Source organism: Pezoporus flaviventris, unplaced genomic scaffold, assembly GCF_033815535.1.
Source record: "Pezoporus flaviventris isolate CSIRO_AGI_PZ_B2104156 unplaced genomic scaffold, CSIRO_AGI_Pfla_v1 ptg000007l, whole genome shotgun sequence".
Classification (NCBI taxonomy): Eukaryota; Metazoa; Chordata; class Aves; order Psittaciformes; family Psittacidae; genus Pezoporus; species Pezoporus flaviventris.
The window spans coordinates 62,028,961-62,050,704 of NW_026892555.1; the positions used below are offsets into that span (position 1 = coordinate 62,028,961).

At 35.6% G+C, this 21,744-nt stretch overlaps 1 protein-coding gene across 4 annotated transcripts in view; it reads left to right on the top strand.

Moving 5' to 3' along the window:
- Window positions 1–21,744, top strand: part of INVS (inversin) — an 85,155-nt gene that overhangs the window by 39,488 nt on the left and 23,923 nt on the right. For 3 of the 4 annotated variants that reach the window (XM_061448967.1, XM_061448968.1, XM_061448969.1), the window contains 6 exons: window positions 5,883–6,063; window positions 8,549–8,658; window positions 12,632–12,803; window positions 17,501–17,656; window positions 19,239–19,468; window positions 21,038–21,144. In XM_061448967.1, coding sequence (XP_061304951.1) covers window positions 5,883–6,063; window positions 8,549–8,658; window positions 12,632–12,803; window positions 17,501–17,656; window positions 19,239–19,468; window positions 21,038–21,144 — 956 coding nt within the window. Of the gene's footprint in view, window positions 1–3,082; window positions 3,224–5,882; window positions 6,064–8,548; window positions 8,659–12,631; window positions 12,804–17,500; window positions 17,657–19,238; window positions 19,469–21,037; window positions 21,145–21,744 lie in introns of all 4 variants that reach the window. The other variant, XM_061448970.1, reaches the window with a different exon arrangement.

A 21,744-nucleotide genomic window follows, 5' to 3' on the forward strand; every position in this document is an offset into this window, starting at 1 on the left:
TCTCTTGAAATTTCTTATTTTAGTCCACTGACTCCTTGATAATGAAATCATTTGCTTTTCCTAATCTCCAGAATTTTCTAAGAAATCATCTGAAATATTCTTGCTGTCTTGAGAGGGGTTTTTTTGAGTTCTGTGGGTGAATATCTTTGCTCTAACTTATGGATTATATACATACTGTCTTAATTAGTTTGATGTAACTATTCATTTTGGAGATAAGGAATGGAGGAAGGGGTTGCAAGTTCTAGTTAAAATGGCCAGTTGTATTACTCATCTTGGTTGCATCTTGCACACTGATTTCTTTCTTGTGTGGCTTTTCTTCATCATTTGAAAGTTTATTTCTAGTTAACTGTACTGAAAAGTCTTATTTGGTCCTTCAAGTCAGAATTCTGGGAAGTATTTGCTCAATTACCAGTCTGCCTATGATCAGTTTATTGAGAGACTTTCCAAATATTTTTGTGTACAGATTTAATATTTTTTTCTTGATGGCATATTTTCTCTCTCTTCAGTATTTCAGTTTCATTTTATACACTGACAGTTCTAATGAAATCACATGTTCAGCTTGATCTTCATGTTGATTTTTATTCTGTGGAAATCTCTGAACTTCACTAACATGGAAAGATGCAGAAGTTTCAATTGAATTTTTCTCTCATGTTACAACAGTCTCTCTATATCTTTGTCTTTCAGAAGTAGGCAGATATTGATTGTAAGCCAACTACAATGACTTACACATCAGTTTGCCTGATTAGCTTGCAAGTTGTGAACTTGTGTGGCATATGAATATCTGTTTTGCTTTTCTGCAAATCACATTGATAATTTTACAATTACTGATAGTTTTCTAGTATGAAAATAGTTTTTGAGAAGTTTCTGGTGTTAAGGTTTTGGGGGGGGGGAGGGTTACTACTTTTGCTTATTCAAGATACTTGCAATTTGGACTGAGTTGTGAAATAATTTGTCACAAACAGAATTTTGTCACAAAGTTTCAGTTTGTATATACCATGTACTTTTCTGCCACACTAGAGAAAAAAATCTGCTGAAAAGTAGGTAAGGATTGCAGTATTCAAATACAGACTTTTTCAAATGTTACATAGTCCAGGTAAATGGTTTTAAAAGTTGTGGTTGGTTGACCCCAGCCAACAGTGTAACTTCTGCACAGCCACTCGCTCACTTCCCTCTTGCAACACTGGAAGAAAATAGAAAGAAGGCAAGAAGACTTGTGGATGAAGATAATGGCAGTTTAGTTTGCAAAGTAAAAGCTGTGTGCAAGAAAGGGAATTTATTCACTACTTTCCATCAGCAGACAGATGTTAGCCACTCACAGGAGAGCAGATAAAGAGCTTCAGCACTCTTAATTGTTGTTTGGGAAGACAAATGTTGTAGCCATGAGCATCCCCCAGAGATTTTTTTCTTACGAGAATGATGTTATATGGTACGGAATATTGCTTGGGTCTGTTTTGATCATCTGTCCTAGCTGTGTCCCCTCACAGTCTCTCACCCACTCCCAGCCTACTTGCTGGTGGGAGCAGGGGAGCAGGACAGGACAGGACAGGACAGGGCATGAAAAAGAGAAATCTTTCATGCTGTGCAAGCTCTATTCAGTAACAGCCAAAATAATGGATGTCTTATCAACAGTTGTAATCACAAATACAAAGCCCAGCACCATACCTGCTGCTGCAAGGAAAATTAACTCCATCCCAACCATGTACTAAGAAGGTGAAAAATGTGTGTCTCCTTACTGAGGGTGTTCTTGAAGATTCTGTTTGAGTAACACAGGATCATGATCATGTCCATTTTTTTTTTTTTTTTTTGGTTTTTGATGATTTTTTTTTTTAATCTGACAGTTAAAAGAGTGTATTCTTTATTCCATCTAGGTTTTTTCATGCATGAACAAAATTTATATATTCCAAATTATATTTCATATAGTTATAACTATATATGCTTATTGATGGAGTGAGATAATAGCAAGTTTAAATGAAAAAGCAATTTAGCTTACAGAATATGCTGTAAAAGATGATGATGCAGAAACATTATCAATCTGTTGTTGAGTTTAATCCTTCAGTAAGATCTTATCTCCAAACCAAAGTGTTTTTCTTACTTGTCTTGATAGATGTCTACCTAGCAGAGTTCACAATCTTCCCCTCCTTTCTTAGCTACTTTTTTTTTTCCATATTGCCCAGTTCCTGATCTGTTGCCCAAGTATCATCTTTTCATTCCTCTTTAGGTCTTCACATCCAGGTTAACTTTATAGTTTTTCACATCCTTTCTGTATGATATTTCTAACATACATACCCATACAGTTAAAATTTCGGTCGTTTTGTGTCTTAACTCACATAACTGCATTTCTAAGTTCATGAGAATATTGTCCAGTAGTGATAGCAGTGCCTTTGCCTACAACTCTGTGTCATTGTTGCCTCTCCATTTTTTCAATTACCTCCAACACAAACCATTTGTCTTTGCTTTCATGATAAAGTGCTATAAGCAGTAAGCTATATGCTGTTGCTCAGATAGCAGTCAGACATGGATAATCTACCTCACGTCAATCTGCACTGGCAACCTCTGTTGTCTGCTAAGTTACAAAAAACAACACTGCTGTTGTTTCTCTCATGTTATGTTTAAAACCCTGGAAGAATTGCCCACAAAATTATTTTTCTCTAGTGTCCTACTGAGAATTCTCTGGTGCTGCTTTACAAAAATTTGACAAAAGTTAAGCTGTTGGTTTTATTAAGACCACAGGCTATGATACTGAAAAATACTCTTGTTTTTCCATGCTTTGCCATCTGGATGTGTCCATTTGTTGTCTCCTGTTTATAAATTCATAAAATTAAGGGTCGTCTTTCTGTTTGATGTTTGTTAGCCCATTGGAATTGCCAAAATAATAATGAAAAGAGCTCAGCTGAATGTTGAACAAATAGGTTGGGTTTGCAGAGGTGACAGTCACACACAAATTTATTGTATCTGATAGTGAAATCCATGAAATACAGCAAAAATGGAAATCATGACATATTTGGAGAGTAAACATGTGAAGTAGAGGGAAACTCTAATCTGGAGAACCTCTCATGGTCAACTTCCTTTTCCACCTTTCCAGATTCAGCAATGCTTGGTTACATGAAAACGTTGGGAAGATGTAAGGAGAAAAGAACAGAATAAGGTTCCATTAATATGATGGAAGCAACTGCTTAGTACTCTCTGTCTATTTTGTATCTCTTCTCTTTATTTATTCTTCATGGTAAGAGACATGATATTTATTTATACAACACTTTCCATATTGCCTACAATTCCATTGTTCTAGTTACCACAGAAAAAATGTGTAGATTCTTTCTTCTGTGTATTGTGCTTAAAATATTAATATAGTATGACAGTTTAGTTATAGCTAGTTAGACACCAAAACCACTTAAAATCTAAAGGAATTATGCTCTTTAATAGGCAGAAAAAGGTTTAGAAGATTTTAGTTAAAGTGGCCAAAATTTCAGAACACGTGTACTTTTACACTAGAATATAAGCAGTAGAAGTAGTAGCTTTGTCATTAAAAGATTCTTTATCGTTTTGCAAAAATAACAGTTTGGTTATGAGGAGATGTTCTGAGCAACATCAGTGTCTTTGAGACGGGAGTTTTAGGAATCATGTGTTTAATATGTTGTTGTGCTTTTAAAAAAATTACCTGTCCAGATTACATCAGTAAATTGCAGGTGAAGTGAAGAAGTATTTATTTCCTTGTTTGTGCATTTTTTCCAAGCAGGTTTTCCAGTGGTTGAGTTGGAATTTCAGTAATAACTTCTGTGCATATCATCATTCATTTTTAGTCATTCTGAGAAAGTGATTCTCATAAAGATCCCTTCCAAATTTTTGTAGTCGGCTCTTTACTCCCCCTGCTGAGCTCTTTGGAGACATGGAGTAAGCATACTATCAGTTAGCTTTCTCTTGAGAATTATTAAAGCTAGGGAAGACAAAACTTTTCACTGTAATGACTCAGATAAATGCTTTTGAATGCTTATTCAAAGAACTGTTTTTCATGCTTTGATTATTGTGGTTTGTGCGTGTAACAATGTTAACTTTACAGTTGTAGTCAAAAGATTCATATTTATTGGTTTTTTCTGGTTTTAATAGATTATCTGTTGTACTACTGGCTAGATAGATATAATAATGACCTACAGTATGTTTAAGTATATTAATTTTTTCTTCATCAAAACATAGCTAGCTACTAAAATCTAAAATTGATGCATTTTTTTATATGTGAGGCAATTTAATTAGCATTTGCGTACAGTGTGCAAAGTATGTGAGGTTTTAACTTTAGAAAACTTACATTAATCAACTATTAGAGGTTTAAATTGACACTGTTAGAAAGACAATGAGAATCAATGATTCGGGGTATTGCAGATTGAAGTTACAACTGCAGTATTAATTTAGCCATATTGTACTTAGGAAATACAGTTAAATGTATTTATGTTTTTATCTATTAAATAGAACATACAGAATGTACAACCCTGGTCAATTAATATTGTATAGAAACCATAACTGTAATTTCCTGGCTTTCTGCTTCTTCATTTATCATTCTCAATGTTAGATGTTTGTTTTCTATGTAACAGTTACTGCATTTCAAATAATGCAAATACAGGTGATTTTATGGCCTATATACCTCGTGAAAGTCAAAATTTCACTAAGTTTAATGAGAAAGGGATCAGGAACTTGCTTTAACTGTTAACAAGTTGCACTGATTACAATCTCTGTCTTCCTTCATAAGTATATTTTCAGATGCAGTGTGGCTCTGTATTTTCAGGAGGATTCTTGTCAGTTTTCATGATTTGAAATCCACTCTAGTGTTAGAAGTTAAGTATATCAGGACTACATTCCTTTTTTCTTTTGCACAGGGTTCCTACAACTAAATTGCTGGAGATACACTCCCTAGAGTTTATTTAAGCTCCTGTTTCAACATTCTGCTTCTGCTCTAAATGATTGGTTTCCTGCATTCTGAGTGTCTATTGTTTTATTGTTTACCATATTCTTTAGATGCATCTCTTTTATCAGGAAAGTGAAATTTAAAGTTTGTATTTCATGGCCTTTATGCCTTTATGATATTTGCCATGTGGAGATCTCTGCAATGCTAAGATGATATTCTTTTATTTGCACGTGTTCTTTTGCCAGAGAAAGAAAGACATGAAGAGAAACCTGTCTAGAAAAAAGTTGATGAGACAGGAAATTATCATAATATGAAACTATATAGCTAGGAGCCTATGTGAAAGTAATTTATTTTTTAAGAAAATGTGATTAAATGTCAAATTATATCTGTTAATGGCTATGTTATGCGATCAAATGACTAATCACAATACTTTAAAAGATTTTTATATTCAAAATTAAGCCCATTACAAGTAGATGCATTCATTAGAAGTGCTCCTTAACTTACTTCTGTCAGCTAGAGGCATTGACAAGTCCTTTAGAAATACTGATAGTTACATGGTTTAAAAATACTAGAAAAATATTATGATGAAAGCCATAAGATGAACTTGTCCGAAAAGGGGAGTACCCTAGGAGAAAAAATATGAAGATATATGTGTTGTGTTCAACTTCGAAAATCAATTAAGAAGATCTAATTATTTCCACAAGAGTCTGAATTAGTCTTTTAAAGATCTGTGCAAGGAGCCACTTGCACAACAGTGATAGAACTACAGGGTATGTACTGAAAATTAGGTCTGTACAGTAATTTAAGAATAAAATTTCATAAGAAATACTTGAAAATAGCTTGTACTGTGACAAAAGTCTTTGGTTGTAGAGCTATATTGTACCAAACAAGGACAGTTTATCTCTTTATTATCAGACACATGCACAAAAAAAACCTGTGAAGAGTATACAGCTTTTTCTTCAACTTAATTTTTTTATTTTTTTTTTTAAAGGAAGCTGCACCTACAGAATCTCTGCTTAACTGGCAAGATTATGAAGGACGAACTCCTCTTCATTTTGCTGTTGCTGATGGGAATGTAGCAGTTGTTGATGTCCTGACCTCTTACGAAGGCTGCAATGTGACATCTTATGACAACTTGTTTCGAACTCCCCTTCACTGGGCAGCCTTACTTGGTAAACTGGACAGTGCTAAAGTTATAGAATCACAGAATGGTTTTGGTTGGAAGGGACCTTAAAGATCATCTAGTTCTAAACCCCTGCCGTTGTCAGGCACATGTTCCACTAGATCAAGTTGCTCAAAGCACCATCCAACCTGGCCTTGAACACTGCCAGGGATAGGGCAGCCACAACTTCTCTGGGCAACCTCTGCCAGTGCCTCACCACCCTCACAGTGAAGAATTTCTTCATTAATGTCTAATCTTAATCTACCCTTGTTCAGTTGAAAGTCATTCCCCCTTGTCCTTGTAAAAAGTCCCTCCCCAGCTTCTTGTCAGCCTTCTTTAGGTACTGAAAGGCTGCTCTAAGGTCTCCCCTGGGCCTTCTCTTCTCCAGGCTGAAAAGCCCAACCTTTTCAACTTGTCCTCATAGGAGAGGTGCTCCAGCCCTCTGACTATCTTCATGGCTCTCCTCTGGACTCAGTCTAGCAGTTCCATGTCCTTGCGATGACTCCCATTGGGGTCTCTTGAGTGTGGATTTACAGGGAAAGAATCACCTACCTCAACCTGCTAGCCACACTCCTTTTGGTGCAGCCCAGCACATGGTTGGCTTTCTGGGCTGCGAGTGTACACTACTGACTCGCATTGAGCTTCTCAACCAACACCCCCAAGTCGTTCTCCTCAGAGCTGCTCTCAATCCATTCTTCACCCACCGGGTATTTGTATAATTTATAATTAATTGACTGTGGTGTTTAATCTGTCTGTCTGTTTTTTATTTAATTCCAGCCTGGCATTATGCGACTAATCTCTTAGTACAATAATAGTTTCTGCTAGGCCACAATTAGAAGTTTGTGTGTAGACTGGGTTTTTTTTTAGCTTCAAATTCTCCAAAGCATTGTAAAGTACGTTACTTCCCTATGCTATATGTGCTCATGATTTTCAGGCAATTAGAGCATACTGAGATGTTCTTGCATGTGTGACTTTATTCTTAGGTAAAAAAAACAAAACAAGTGGTACTTGAGAGCAGTAGTGTCTGAAGTGGAGTATGCGCATCCCAGTGTGTATGCAAGACAGTCCATTGGAGTGCCTAAAGAAAATATCAGAACTTCTGTTTATATTATTTTTATCTGAAAAATAAGAAAACTTTACAAATGTTTAATATATGGATTGATACCAGCACACTCACTGGTGCATGTGTAAGATAGTCATAGGGTTTGCGAGGTGCCTGAGGGAAGTGAGTGCTTCATGATGTGAAGGGCTTGGCAGTGGCATCATCAGTCATTTCTTTGCTTTCAGCTTATTGTAATGTATTGCAGTTTATGTGTATCCAGTTAAGTGGATTTATGTATTGTATTATCTAGTTTTACCTAAATACCCTTCACAAAATAGACAAGTGACTTAAGATTCCCAAAAAGAAACCACAAGTGAACAACAAGAAAATGGAAGACCTGGCGCTTCTACTCCTACTACAAGCTCTCTATCAGACACATTATGACAGTCTAATCAGATCTGACAGGAAGTTTTATTCAGATTAAGTTTTTTTCTGTTCAGATTGCTATCCAGAGACTTAGAGGCTGTGTAAATTACATGTGTGAATTTTGCATGGTTGGGTTTTACAGGTTACAAAACTGCATCTGTGCGAAACGGGTAAAACCCTGATAAAATATAAATAATCTAAATACAGGGAAATGCAACTCAAAATGACAGGCACAAAAATAAAATTATTTGGAAAATTAATGTCCTATTTTTCATTCTCCTGTGTGCAGGAGGAAAAAAAAAATAACCACCATGTACCACCATGGATAAAAAGAAAGGATCTTCAAACACTTTCTTTTTTAACAGGCTTCATCCCCGTGACCCTTTGGGACTCTGTAGACAAAGAACGCCAATAAAAGAATCAAATTGCTCACTGGAGCGAGTTACTGTAACTCCGGTGACAATATACATGTAGTTTGATTATGTTTATTTAAAGGAAAAAAAAAAAAAGAGTGTGCTCAGATTTGCATTTTCATTCAAGGAGGGATATTGAATTTTTACGGAGAAATGGTGAAACATTTCAAGTGTGATAGGATCGTTCTTCCAAAGAAATAGTCATTATCACTTGGTTCAGTCCAAGAAGCAAAATTTATTGGTTTTTTTTGAAATTGATTGTATTTAAGAGAGAAGTTTTGTCTGTTGGAAAAATGGATTGTCTAATCAATGTGGAATAACGGGGGAAGATGTGCCAGGACCTCTAGAGTCCTTTGTGAACTTGATGAGGTCTCTAGGTGGCAAAGCCCATGGGGAACTTCTGATCAGTAAATCATGATTAATTTTCTGGGTTCTGTTTTTAGGTTAGATACTGAGTGCTCTACCTAGACCTCAAAGTCTGTTCATTTTCTTTTGGTTTGTTTTTTTTTGTTGTTGTTTGTAGTTGTTGTTGGTTTATGTTTTGTTTTTCTTTTAATAAGGAAGTGTTTAACTTCAGGATTCAATACCTATGTGGTTTTATTATATTATTTCAGGTCATGCACAGATTGTCCATCTCTTATTAGAAAGAAATAAGTTTGGAACTATCCCATCTGATAGTCAAGGTGCAACACCCCTACATTATGCAGCACAGAGCAACTTTGCTGTAAGTATCACATACCCTAATGTGAAGTAAATATATTTCGCTGAAATACTTGCAAGGTAGCAAACTGTTTGAGTTGTTTCCTATAAACCCAGTGTTGTCTGCACAAGCTTATTCAGCGTTTTCCTATGTTATGTGATATAAATGTGGTTAATTTCAAACTATCAAACCCACATTTTAAAAACCTCAATTGCTGTAAAAAGAAAGACCCTTTGCTCTGTATATTTTCACCAGAACACACAATAATCATTTAGGTACTTCAGTAGAAAGCAGAGTGGCACCTACTATTTTATAGTGCTTTCACTTTTTAAGGCTCATTATAGCAAAATCTGTAAGTGTCTAGAGTAAGATCACCTGTATGGGGAATTGCAGAGCTGCTTCAGTACCAGTCAAACCAGTCTTGTCTTCAAAGTGATTAACTTATGAATATTTGCTATAATGAATGAGCCGTTGTCTCTCAAAGCAGAGTACCTGTTGTCACAGTTCTCCATGAAAAGGAGATGTTTTGAAAAGGTTTTTTTTAATTTTTTAATATTTTTAAGATATTTTAAAAGTCAGACAACAAAGAAAATTGGTTTCTCAGCCTAAATTCTTATATTTTCCTAGAATTGAGATTTTTTTTTCCAAAGCTAAGTAGAAAACTCACCAGTTTAATGATTGCTGGTCATAGATGCTATTAAAGGAGCAGTTCTCAAGCACTGGAACTTACAAAGGCTTTTTTCGTGCTGCTCTGCCTCTCATAGTTGAGTTATGCTATGCATAGTAAGCTGAGGACTTGCATCTAAGTTTTGTTATTCATAACCGTTTACAAAAAGGGTTGTTTAGTGCCTAATTAATGTAGCTATGAAGCACATATTGCAGCATTTTCTTAACAGGAGTACTGATTTGGATCTTTCTTGCATACCCACGTGTTAATTTCTGTAAGACAAGTAATATTCCGATGCCCTTGGAATCATTCAAGTGAACAAATCCAGAAGTACTATTGAAAGAGAAAACTGACCAATGTATATTAATGCCACAGCTGTCAACTTCTTTTTCCTTGTGAGAGTGAGTTTTGGAGTTTTAATGGGGATTTTTCTGAAGTTGTCTTAGAAAGATCAAACAAATATTTTTTATATTGAACCTTTTATTGGAGCATATCTCTGTATATAATTTACACCTTTTTAGGGATTTTTTTAATTGGTGCTGATTATTTCCCATTATGTGGTATGCACAGTTTAAGTCTGACTCACATGCCTAAAATTCTGATTTTTAAAAGCCCTTCTTTCTAGTTTGAGTCAGACTCATGGGAAAGACAGAATGTTTTTATTTAAAATCTGGTGATTATTTCCACATGCTTTTTTTATTTTTTTTTTTCTATATTGTTACATTCCTAAAAATGATTTTTCATGCTGGCTTTCTTTCTCTGGGCTTGATTCAGCTGTATGAAATATCTTCATTATGTTGCTACCTTTTGATCCTACAAGCCAACCAAACTACGATATCATTTAGGATTTTGTGGGGAAATAGAGTAGGTGATGGAATCAGACATTCTTTATAATCTTGTGAACTTACAATGAACATAGTGTTTCCCATCCTACATGAAGAATCAGGCAGGAGAGTCTCATTTGCATCTGCAGGCTTTTTTTAGCTGGTGATGTATCCAAAAGCCCCTGTTTATGTGTGCTCAAATTATGTCTCTGGCTGCTCTCTTTTCTTACTACTCTGATTGTTTCTGAGCATCACTAATTGCTTTTTTTTTCTCAGTTACATACAAATCCTTGAGTAATTCCCACCACTGCATTCCATGTACATAGTCAAATAACGGAGTGGAGATACATCCATGTTTGTTTTGGCAGTAGCATTGATATATTTATTGTTTGAGAGTCAAATTGTTCTCTTCAGACTACCCAAGTTTGCATAGGCAGTTTCTCAGTTAAAATGTGATGTTTCTTAGTCCCTAACAAGAAAAAGAAAGTTGTTCTTTTGTGTTTATTATAAATATTTGCTTTGCTTTCAGTTTTCCCTTAACTCGATGTCTTATTCTTTACTCTGTTTTTTCTGTGGTTTACTTACTCGAATATGACATTTTAGGTGTTTAAAGACTGAGGAGACTTAGCCAGCACTTATTTATATGAGGAACTTGTTCACTAAGACTAACTTATCCCAAATTATTACCTAAGGAAAAGTATTTTTCAGAGCTTCTTAATAGTACAGAATGAAATGATCTATATTTACCTCTCTCCTTTACTGTTGTTTTTCAGCTTTATTGTTTTTGTTTTCTCCAGTTGTTTAATAGAAATAAAATACATGTATTTTTTCATGACAGAATACATGTAGAATTAAACAGATTAATACTTCTGGTTTTCGATTTCTTAACCATCCTGTTCTACTTTATTTTCATTTTGTTTTCAAATTATGATAACTTTATTTTTGAAAATAAATCACTGTGGGATTTTCTTTCACTTTCTCCCATTAAAAACTCTAGAAAGAAAGAGTGATTGAAGAAATCTTGCTAAATCTTAGTGGAAAAATAAAATTTATGTTTTTAGGGTATGTACCTTAGTATTGAAAAGGTCCAGTCTTCATACATCTTTTCACTTGCAGCGTTTCAAGTAGTGCAGAGTACTGGTAGGGTGCTGAGTTGCTGGCCTAATGAGTAGCCATTTGTGTCTGAGGGATAGTGATGGTCAGTGTGAGTACACAAAGCTATATACACATGCTGGTTTGTTTGGAAGGCTTAATGCTTCCATTCCTCATTATTTCTGGCTGGACCTTTTTACAGTAAACGGGTAGTTAAGACGAGACTATTAGATAATTCAGACTTTATACCCAAATTCATGAAGCTGTTAGTATCTTAGATCACATTGATGTGAGGGAGAAATTTCCTGTTTCTTTCAAGGGATGAAATAAAAAATAGTAGTTAAAATAAAAATCCAAACTAGTCAGTAGGACTTGGACATTTAAACACCTTTGTGATTATAAGGATTTGATTCCTTAGAGCCAAGGAGTTCTCATCCTATCCAGAGCAGTGATAGCAATATTTTTGGGTCACACAGGGAAAAGGATAAAATAATGTTTATACCAAAATAGAAAAAGAAAACAATGAAACCCACTTTTTTTCAGCTTTTGTTGGCAAGCCTATCAGTGGCTGTTAAGAGATGTTTACCAGCTGTTAACTACACAGCCTTTGTAGGGCATTAGACAGAAAAGGGAAAAACTTCCCCTAGTTCTTTTTCTAACAGTTGTGATTTCCTTTCCCTTCCCTTTCTGTGTGGCTTACTAAGAATTGAACAGCAGGTTAAACAAGTGGGTTAAGAGCTTCATCTGAATACAGCATTTGAAGAAGTAATTATTTTGCCTTGATTTAAATTTTAGATATTTTAGTGTAGCAGTTATAGTGGAAAACCTGGACTCTGATGTAAAGATTTTCTTTAAAAGAGAACATTTAAAAATTATTTTGATATTTCAGCAATTTGTAATATGTTGATATTATTAAATATTAGGAAATATAGCTCTGTTGCCTCCAAAGTACATTATTATTATTATTATTGTTATTATTATTATTATTATTTAGTTTAGCAAACCAAAATATTTGTATGTGCTGTCATATTTAGAACTGGAGCAAAAGAATGTGTCAGGAGAACCATTATTTTAGCATCATAGTATTAGAGTAATGCTTTGATAAGCTGATAATATTTTTCCCATTACTTTCCTTGCAGTGACTGCAGTGTCTTTTACTTCCTTACGATGAACACATGGTATCTGACACTAAAGAGAAAAAAGTATGAAATAAAGTCATAGTTAAGCATGCATTATATCACTGATGAGGAAAACAGCATAGCAGACAATACAGTCCTCCTGTTGAGCTATTACTCTGTATAAGCATAAAAAGGAAAAATGAAGCTTTGATTTGCTTCATCAACAGCTAAATGAGAACAATAGTTTCTTGTTACAGATTCCTTTCAATGTTAATTTTAATAGTATGTCTTTTCAGGAAACAGTTGAAGTATTTTTGAAACATCCTTCTGTAAAAGATGACTCAGATCTTGAGGGAAGAACATCCTTCATGTGGGCAGCTGGCAAAGGCAGTGATGATGTCATTAGGACTATGCTGACTTTAAAATTGGATATTGATATCAATATGACAGACAAATATGCTGGCACAGGTAAGATGTTTTACAGAAACAGGATGTTTTAGGTTAATGTGATTTCCACTGAATAAAAAACATTGTTAGAAACCATATTAATCTCTTCTGGATCTCTACCTTCATCCTAAAAATATTTCTTCATTAGTTTCATTATGTGTGTAAGTCGCTTCTTTGCTTTTTGGTGGGAAAGAAATAAACCAGTTAATTTGAAACATAGCAAGAAGAAGAAATGTATCCCTATGCTCCTATTTAGTTAGACCTGTAATCATTGGAAAGGAAGAGCTGTCCGGCATTTTGGAGAATAAAATTAAATATAATTGTATAAAAAGCCCTTTCTGAAAATGCCTGTTAAAAAATGTATTTGTAAATAAATAAATACTTTGAAACAATATAGAGCAAACTAACTAGTGAAGTGACTAAATTATTGTAATGAGAATCATAAGTACCATAGTTATTTATAAAGGTAGTGTCATTATATTAGATTAGAGCTATTGCACTTCTGTTGTCCAGATGAGATTAAATTTGATATCTTCCAAATTTATTATTCCATTACCTGCTCTAAGGAAAAGATAGGTGTGCAGTGCAGTGCTTCAGAATTCAAGGTCATGAAACTCAAAACTTCCTGTAGCAACTGTGAATTTATCTTCTTTAATTTATTAAAGTTATAAGAATTTCTGGTAGAAATATTGTACCTATGTAATACTTTCAACAAAAACAGAGTGACGGTTCTGACAGAGACAAGTGTTGAAGGATGTGCAACAGTGTTGGAAACACAGGTAAAAGTAGGGGAGCTGTATAATATGCTGATATCTGAATAAAAACCACAAGAATGTGGATATACTGGGCATAAATTGGAGGGGTTTGGTAGCAGGGGTCTGCAAGGGTAAACTCTGAGGTTATGAACCACCCTATGCCAGTCACAGCCGGGTCACAAATTTAGAAGTTAACTGCAGAAACAAATACTTAGGTATAATAAGAAGTAAGGTGATAGCCAAGGTGCTAGAGCACACACCCATGAATAATACAGTAGAGGGCATTTCTCCTGTAAAGAAAACTATGTTATTTTGAAGAAACAAGAATGTATATTTCAGTGTTTGTTTATATAAATTTTACTACAGTTGTTTTAAGTATACTGAGCATTATCTTTTGGCTGGACATACACCCAAACTAGCCTAAGGTGCATGCTTAGATTTAGGAAACTTGCAGCGTATATCTACCCCAACCAAAAAACAAGAATACAAGTTTAACGACTTTTCTCTTTTCAGACCACACTTCAAATAACATACAAATGGTAAAGAAACACAATGTCTGGGTTGCGTTGTTCAGGATTTGAAAGATAGTATGTATGAATATTACTTTCATATGGTGGATCTTTACACCAAAAGCCAAGTACAGTTACCATAAAATTCTATTTAACTATCTAAATTCTTGCTTTCATTACAAATTAACACACAAAAATACCATTTTTTCCAAGTTATGATAGTTTGTAATTCTTGAGGTTAAAAAAGTGCAACAAATAAAATCTCAATCTTCATGTCTGATGGTTTTACAGACTACATACTCTTCAGGTTTAGTCTTATTTTGTCTTTTATCAGTTCCCTTTTAAATACCTCACAGTATTGTTTTCAGAACTTAAGGTGCTGTAATGTAGTCACTGTGCAAAACCTCCTTGCAAAGGGTTTTCTTCTTTGCACAGTATCACATACTGTGTTTCTGAAATTACTCAGGTGTAGATTTCATGCTTGAATGATTCAGGTGGTTGGGTTTATTATCTTTCAGTCTTAAACCTTTCATAGCAGTGATGTGTAATCACCTTTTAATCTTGATTTTCTTGTAGGGCTTTTAATCCAAGGAAATGAATGGATTTTTCATTACTTGAAACTGCTTTGGTACAGAACACACTAATAGTCTTAAAGTAGGGACCTATGCTTTTCATCGCCTGCTGTCAAGCAATCTGAACTTTACCATTGTGCAAGCATGTGCAGTATCATGGGCTTTATTATAGTGAGCTGTAAAACTTGAAGCCCACCAGTAAATCACTCTCTGATTTCAGACCTGGCTTGTTTTTTGTTTTTTTTTCCCAAAGGTTCTTAATCATTTCCAAGTTTTGGTGAGGGAAAAAGTGTTGTATTCCGACGGGAAACTATGCATTAATAGAAAATAGCATAGATGCCACCCTGCCTGGGATACAGTTGCTGCGGAGAGTTCAAGGTTGTGTTTTTCTGACTTCTGTGTGCCAACTCAGTTAAGCTCAGTTATAATGTTGCGTTAACACAGCCTTTTGCATTTACTTAAAAAGAGCAAGCTCTCCATTCAGCTCTGCTAGAACATGGAGACTCTCTGTATTGTGTAGGAGAATGACACCAAGGGAAAGGAATTTCCTTCTTCTCCGAGATCAACACTGCAGGAGCATTACAGGGGCAGCTTTATAGTTCTGCCGTCACTGCGTACAATGGAGAGGGCTCTGTCTGTTGGCTGAACAAAGGGCCTATTGTGACCAGCTGGCTGAAGAATCTCTTCAGTCACCGTGACTCCATCACAGAAAATTTGGCTTACAAGAAAATATTGAGCACAAAGTGCGAAACAAGATGCCTGCGTCAGAATGAGTGATGGGGGGAAGAACCGGCCAAGCTGACACAGCAGCTCTTTTTCTATTGCATTGTTATACACACCCCATGTGTCATCTGATGGAGTGGTTTACTGCCTTTGGTTTCATAAAAAATGCAGTTACAGAAAACAGAACCTAGAGTTTACTGTGAGGCCAGACCATGAAAACCAGGCACATCCAAATGTACGGCGTGGCAGGGAGTCTCATTCTTGTCAAATTTCTACTGATAGCCACCCACTTGCATCACTACTGCAGATCTTGCTGCTTACAGATATTTTTCATTAGTGTGATAAGTGCCCCTATGCTTTTTAACTGGATATATAACAGTTAAACATCAGTGTCATCTTAAAGGCATGATTTCAGTTATTAAGGCAGCACTTCTCCACGTCTCTGGCTGTGACCCCAGTTCTTGTAGGAAGTACCTCATTTGTCTGGATCACAATTCCAGGTACTATCACTAATTTTGAGAGTGTGTGTTTTAAGGCAACACACTTCAGCTGGTTTTGATTCATGGACAGTGTGAACAACCTGTGCATTTTAGTAGTGCCTGTGTAACAGCTTATGCTGGGTTACTGTTTCAGAGGCTGTGTGAGGCTGATACCATTAGCTGGCAAATACAGAAAGCCTGTTTTGATATTCTGGCCATGGTTCAAGAAGCAATTCCTTCTAGCATTGGCCTTCATGGTGTGCCTTTCTATATAATGCCTCTGCTTCATTCTGACCCTGCCTACTTTAACATTAAACAAGTAGAGGCATGTAGTTACTGTTTACAGCCTCACATTTTGCTTGCTTAAGCAGGCTGAATTCTCAGCGAAGATTGATTTTTGTGAAATTTCATGGGGAAATTTGGATTCACTTTACTAAGTACACATATATGAATTGCATTGTTGTGTATTTTCATTCTGAATTATTTTGATTTTGTCATCTGTGAAATACTCTACACATAAGGCAGTATGAGAATGTAGATGATCAGATTCAATTGCTGACTACAGGAAATAATCCAAAGCATTTTAAAATCAAATTGTAAGTGAAGTCACCAATATATGTGTCCTCCATGGGTCTGAAATCTCATTGGTGTGTGTAATCCTCGTTTCCTCAAGAAAGAACCATGTACTGGTCAGACTGGCATTTCAACGTTTTCCTCAACTCCAGCTGACAGATGCTGTGTGATGCAATAATAGCAACTTCAGTTGTAGGACACCACATCTTTGCCTCTGAGGTCTAAAGTATCTAAAATAGCTTTGTGTTATTTGTTGGTTTGGACTCATTGAAGTCTGGAAGTGACTGAGTCCAAACCAACAAATAACACAGAGCTACTTTAGATACTTTAGACTTCAGAGATAAAGTTATGAGAGGGCAAAGAAAACTATGGAAGAGTAGGAGTCTGCAGAATCAACTTGCATAGTTTTTATACAAACAGGATTCATAAATTGTAGGGAAGAGACAAAATGCAGTATCTGGTTTTCCATCATCTGTTTCTTTTTCCTGAAGAAAAAAAAAGGCGCTGCAGATACTGTACGAGATGTGATGGCCTTGCTACATAATTTTATGTAAAATTTTCTCTAAGTAATTCTAAAAACAGAAAAAAAGGGGGTGGGGCAGGAACAGCTGAAGCTATTGCTGAACCCAGGACATTAGTACTCTGGAATTAGCTTCAATTGAGACAGCTTTGCTTATTTTAGAGAAATAAGAAAGGTATTTTTAGGAGAACATTAAATAATGAAAGCTTCCTTTCACTAGCAGTGGGCAGTTTCATCTTCATCAGGGTGATGTAAGAAATGACACAGAAGAGAGATAAAAGTAGGTCATGTTGTGTTCTCTAAATCAGAAGCTGCTAACCTTCCGCAAATCCTCTTTGTAAGCCACTCTCGGTGGTTTTAAAGTTAAAATGCATATTCGTGTAAGTCAGACACATGTTTCAGGGCTGGCAGTTCTGCTTATTGCTTATAAGGCAAGAAAATATGGTTAGTGATCCCTTGTTACAATTCTTCACTTTCGTGTGGTTGCAAAACACCTTTTCTACCAAAATGCTTGAAATTAATTTTGACTATTCTGGTTAGAGCTAATGGCATTGTGACTTGTTTTTCCTACTGCTTTATTCTTTCAGCCTTACATGCTGCTGCCCTTTCTGGCCATGTCAGCACAGTGAAATTGCTGTTGGAACATAACGCACAGGTGGATGCTTTGGATGTCATGAAACACACTCCGCTTTTCCGAGCCTGTGAGATGGGACACAAAGAAGTGATACAAACACTCATTAGAGGTCAGCTGTTAGGAATTTACAAACCTGTTCAAAATTCTGGTGCTACTTTCTGTGGGACTGAAAAATAAACTGTAGCTAAGCAAGAGACAGGGGTAGAAAATTACTTCCCTAAAGCAGGTTTTGTCTCTAAGTACCCTTTATAAAACAATGCTGTAAAAGATTATCAGAGTGTTATGCAAAAAGGCTTGAAGTGTTAAAATATAAAACTCAAAGTTGGGATGGTTCTTTTCACAGCTCTTTTCTGCTCCAGCCTTTTCAAGTACATTCTAGTGTCTCAGACTGCCTCTTCCCCTAGCAAGTCATTGTTTTTCTGTCCTTTTTTTTTTTTTCTCTCCAGTAAACAAAACCAAATTAAGCTTTCTTCTGTTTCATGAGAAAGCATTTTTAGGCTTCTTTGAAGACTTTTTGACCATTTAAATGAATCTTTCATTTTTTTTTTAATGAAGGTAGTCATCAGAAAACCTTAGTCATTCCCTGGAAACATTCAAGGTCAGACTGGACAGCCCTAGTTGAACTACCTAATCTAGTTGAAGATGTCCCTACTCATTGCAGGGGGTTGGACTAGATGACCTTAAAAGGTCTCTTCCAACTCAATTATATGATTTTAGAATTCATGTTTTCCTCTGGTTGCTTTTTATAGGTGGTATTTTATTTGTAGGCAAAAATAAGATTTAACAATACACACAGTTTGAGATAATTGTAGGAACTCTGCTGAAGTGTAAGAAGTATAGTGAAAGAACAGGGGCATCTTAGATGCAAAATAATGTCATTTTAGCTTCACGGAAATGTTCTGAGTAGCTGGAAGCAGTCTTCCTCCTCCCTCAGAATATTATCCCATTTAAGGGCAGTTGAAGTATCCAGTCTAATAAGAAGGTACACAAGTTTTCTATCCGCCAACCTTTCTTACTGAAAAGCTTCACTGGGCATATTTTAACCCCTTGTTGAGCTCTTCCTCTCACCCCCTGTGCCATTTAGCTTATGTAGATGAAAGAAGTTTGATTATCAGAATCTGAGTTATATTTAATTACATGTTTTATGATACAGACAGTTGTTGCTGGTGGATTCTAGTTTTTGTATTAGTGGAATTCTGTTTTGCATGGAGTTTTTTTGTCTTACAAGTACATGTAAAGAAATTAATTATCTGCATAGAAGAGTCTTGGCATGCTTGAATTTAAAAAAATCAAGCATTTTTCGAAAGCCATTCTTACACTGTATTTTGTCTGTTTTATAGACTTAAAATTCTTCATCTGAAGTCTAATCTTCAGAAGTGATTTTATAGATAATAGTTTCACTGAAAATTAATATAGGCTAGTTTTTTTCAAGGACATTTGACAGATCTGAAGATTCTAAAGCATCAGAGATGATGCTCAGAAGCTTGTAAGGAAGTTCGACGCCTGACCCTTACTGAAACTATGTTTGATTTTAAGTTTTAAGATTTGAGTAACAAAGGTGAAGTTACTTTCAGAAATCTTTCTCTGAATTGTCAGTTTACCAGATAAGTTTAGTTGAACATAGCTTACTTATTTTCTTTGCATTCAGAAGCATTTTCTTTTTATGTTCAAAAATGTATTTGTTGTTACAGGAGGAGCAAGAGTAGATTTGGTTGACCAAGATGGCCATTCGCCCCTTCACTGGGCAGCCCTGGGAGGAAATGCTGATGTGTGCCAAATCTTGATAGAAAATAAAATCAACCCTAACGTACAGGATTATGCAGGTAGAACACCTCTGCAGTGTGCTGCTTACGGAGGCTACATTAACTGCATGGTAGTCTTGCTGGAAAACAACGCAGATCCAAATATTCAGGATAAAGAGGTATGTTGTTATTCACTAAGCTGTTTAATTAACTTTAGGATAACCATAAATAAAAACATTTTGCTTTTCTTCATGGTAATCCTCTTTTCTGGGACATAGAAGCATCTTTGCTGCTGTTTGTCATAAAAGGAAATACATCCAAAAGGAAATACATCCTGTTGTAATGGCTTCACTTCTGAGGTCTTGAATGAAAAGAAGAATTTTATATGCAGCAGGAATTTAAGATTCATATTTTTGCATCTCACTTTTGACTTTTCCTTATCAAAATGTGAGCTTATGAGGAATCAGTCATTTGATTTCTTAATTTCTATTGTTCCTTATTAACAGCTGATGTGGGAATGTGATTTTATACCCTGCAGTGTGTTTCTTCAGCATAGAGATAAAGGAAGTAAGATATTACCAGTAAAACTGCACAAGAACTGCTTCCATTACTTATCCACATAAGTATCCACATAGGTATCACTCTTTCAGGAAAAAAAAAAAGAACGCTGATTAGTGTACGTGCTCTTTTGTGCCATTATTCAAGCAGTAAATGAAATTAGGAACCAGAATAATTGTGCAACATATAACAGATTTCTTTGTTATATGACATAATTTCTCAGAAGTCGGTAGAACTTTATCAGTCAAAATAATTTCACCCAATTTGTTAAACTTTTCTGTAGCTATTCATTGTAAGGCATGGATAATTCCAGGTAACGGAGAAGGATTTTTTTATCATGAGATCTACAGAGCATGCTGAGGTGATTTTGTTGCCAGCTGTGTATGGCATCAACTTGAGTACAGCTAAGCACACCAGCTCCACCTCTTCCACACAACACAACAGCATGCTCTTCAGCCCTTGGGGCTCGAGGGGCAGCTTGCTAGCACTGAACTCAGAATGTTCTTCTGCGGTACCACACCTTATTTCCTGCATTTGAAGTTCAGAAAAGCAAGATGCAGACAGGAGATATGGCCTGAAAGTGAAGTGAAATATCTATGTTTTGTTGATATTAACAGAACTTGAGGTAATCATATTGTGGTTCTGTGATCCCAGTCCCAAGAGTGGTTACGTATGACCTGACTTATCAAGTGCAGCTTGAGAGTCGGACTTGCTTCATGTGAGAGAAACTAGACGTGTGAAATCAAGCTCGTTTTGAAAGCACAGCTGGAGCCATTTTCTCCTTAAGCTTCATCTGATTTTGAATTCTGTAGTAATTATTTTAGTCTTGTCACAGTATTTTGGAGCAGCTTAGAAAACAGTCTGAACTACAAGACTTGATGAGAGCTGCTTCAGACCTAGGTGGCATAGCTGCAAAGAAACTGGCTCTAGAGCTAGTCTCCTAATCATGTTTTTCAGCTGCTTTATGTGGAAGAGCACGAGTGTTGTAATCTTGGTTTTTTTTTTTTAAAAAGATTACTTAATTTTTAAGTGTTGTATTCTTTTATTTTAACGGGAAAGTTTATTTAGAAGAATCACTCTGTCCTTCATGTCCAGAAAAGCATTGAATTACAGTATGATTTACAACTTTTATTGTGGCATGATGGAGTTTGGGGACAACATTTATTGTTGTTCTGCTGTGTTGTTTACAGGGAAGAACTGCTTTGCACTGGCTCTGTAACAATGGCTACCTTGATGCTATAAAGTTGCTGCTTGGTTTTGATGCTTTCCCTAATCATATGGAGAACAGCGAGGAGAGGTATTGCCTGTCTGATTGCATTATTTTGTAATTTAAAGTGCTGCGTACTGGTTTAAATGTTAAGTGTTCAGATATTACTAGAAAATCAGAATCTTGTGTCTAAAAGGAGTGCTGCAGTCTTCATTGTAAGCAGCTTTTCTAATGTGAAAATCTCTAAGTAAGACATTTCAACTTCAACTGTGTACACTTTCAAACCTTGAACTTAGATTTCTATGAGTATTTACTCATTCTAGTCTTGTTTGAAATATTAAAGATCTTTCTAAGATATATAAAGTTGACAGTGGATATGTGCAGAGAAAAGATGGATAAGGCATTTCTGCTGGTTTGGAGTAGACTGGAATTTTTCTATTTGGTAGGAATATAGTGAGGAGAAAGAAAACGTGAGAAATGTTACATTTTAAAATAGTAATTACAGATTACCTGGTGGTGAACTGTATGCTGAAGGCCTAGTTTTTAAAAAAAAAAAAGTCCTCCTATAATCATAAAGAGACAGTACATTTGCATCTCTTTTCTTTGTCTTTCATTGACATATAAATAATAGTTTTTTAAAAGTGATTTTGATTGTGGAGTTCAAATTAGCCACCTGACTGTGAAGGTAAT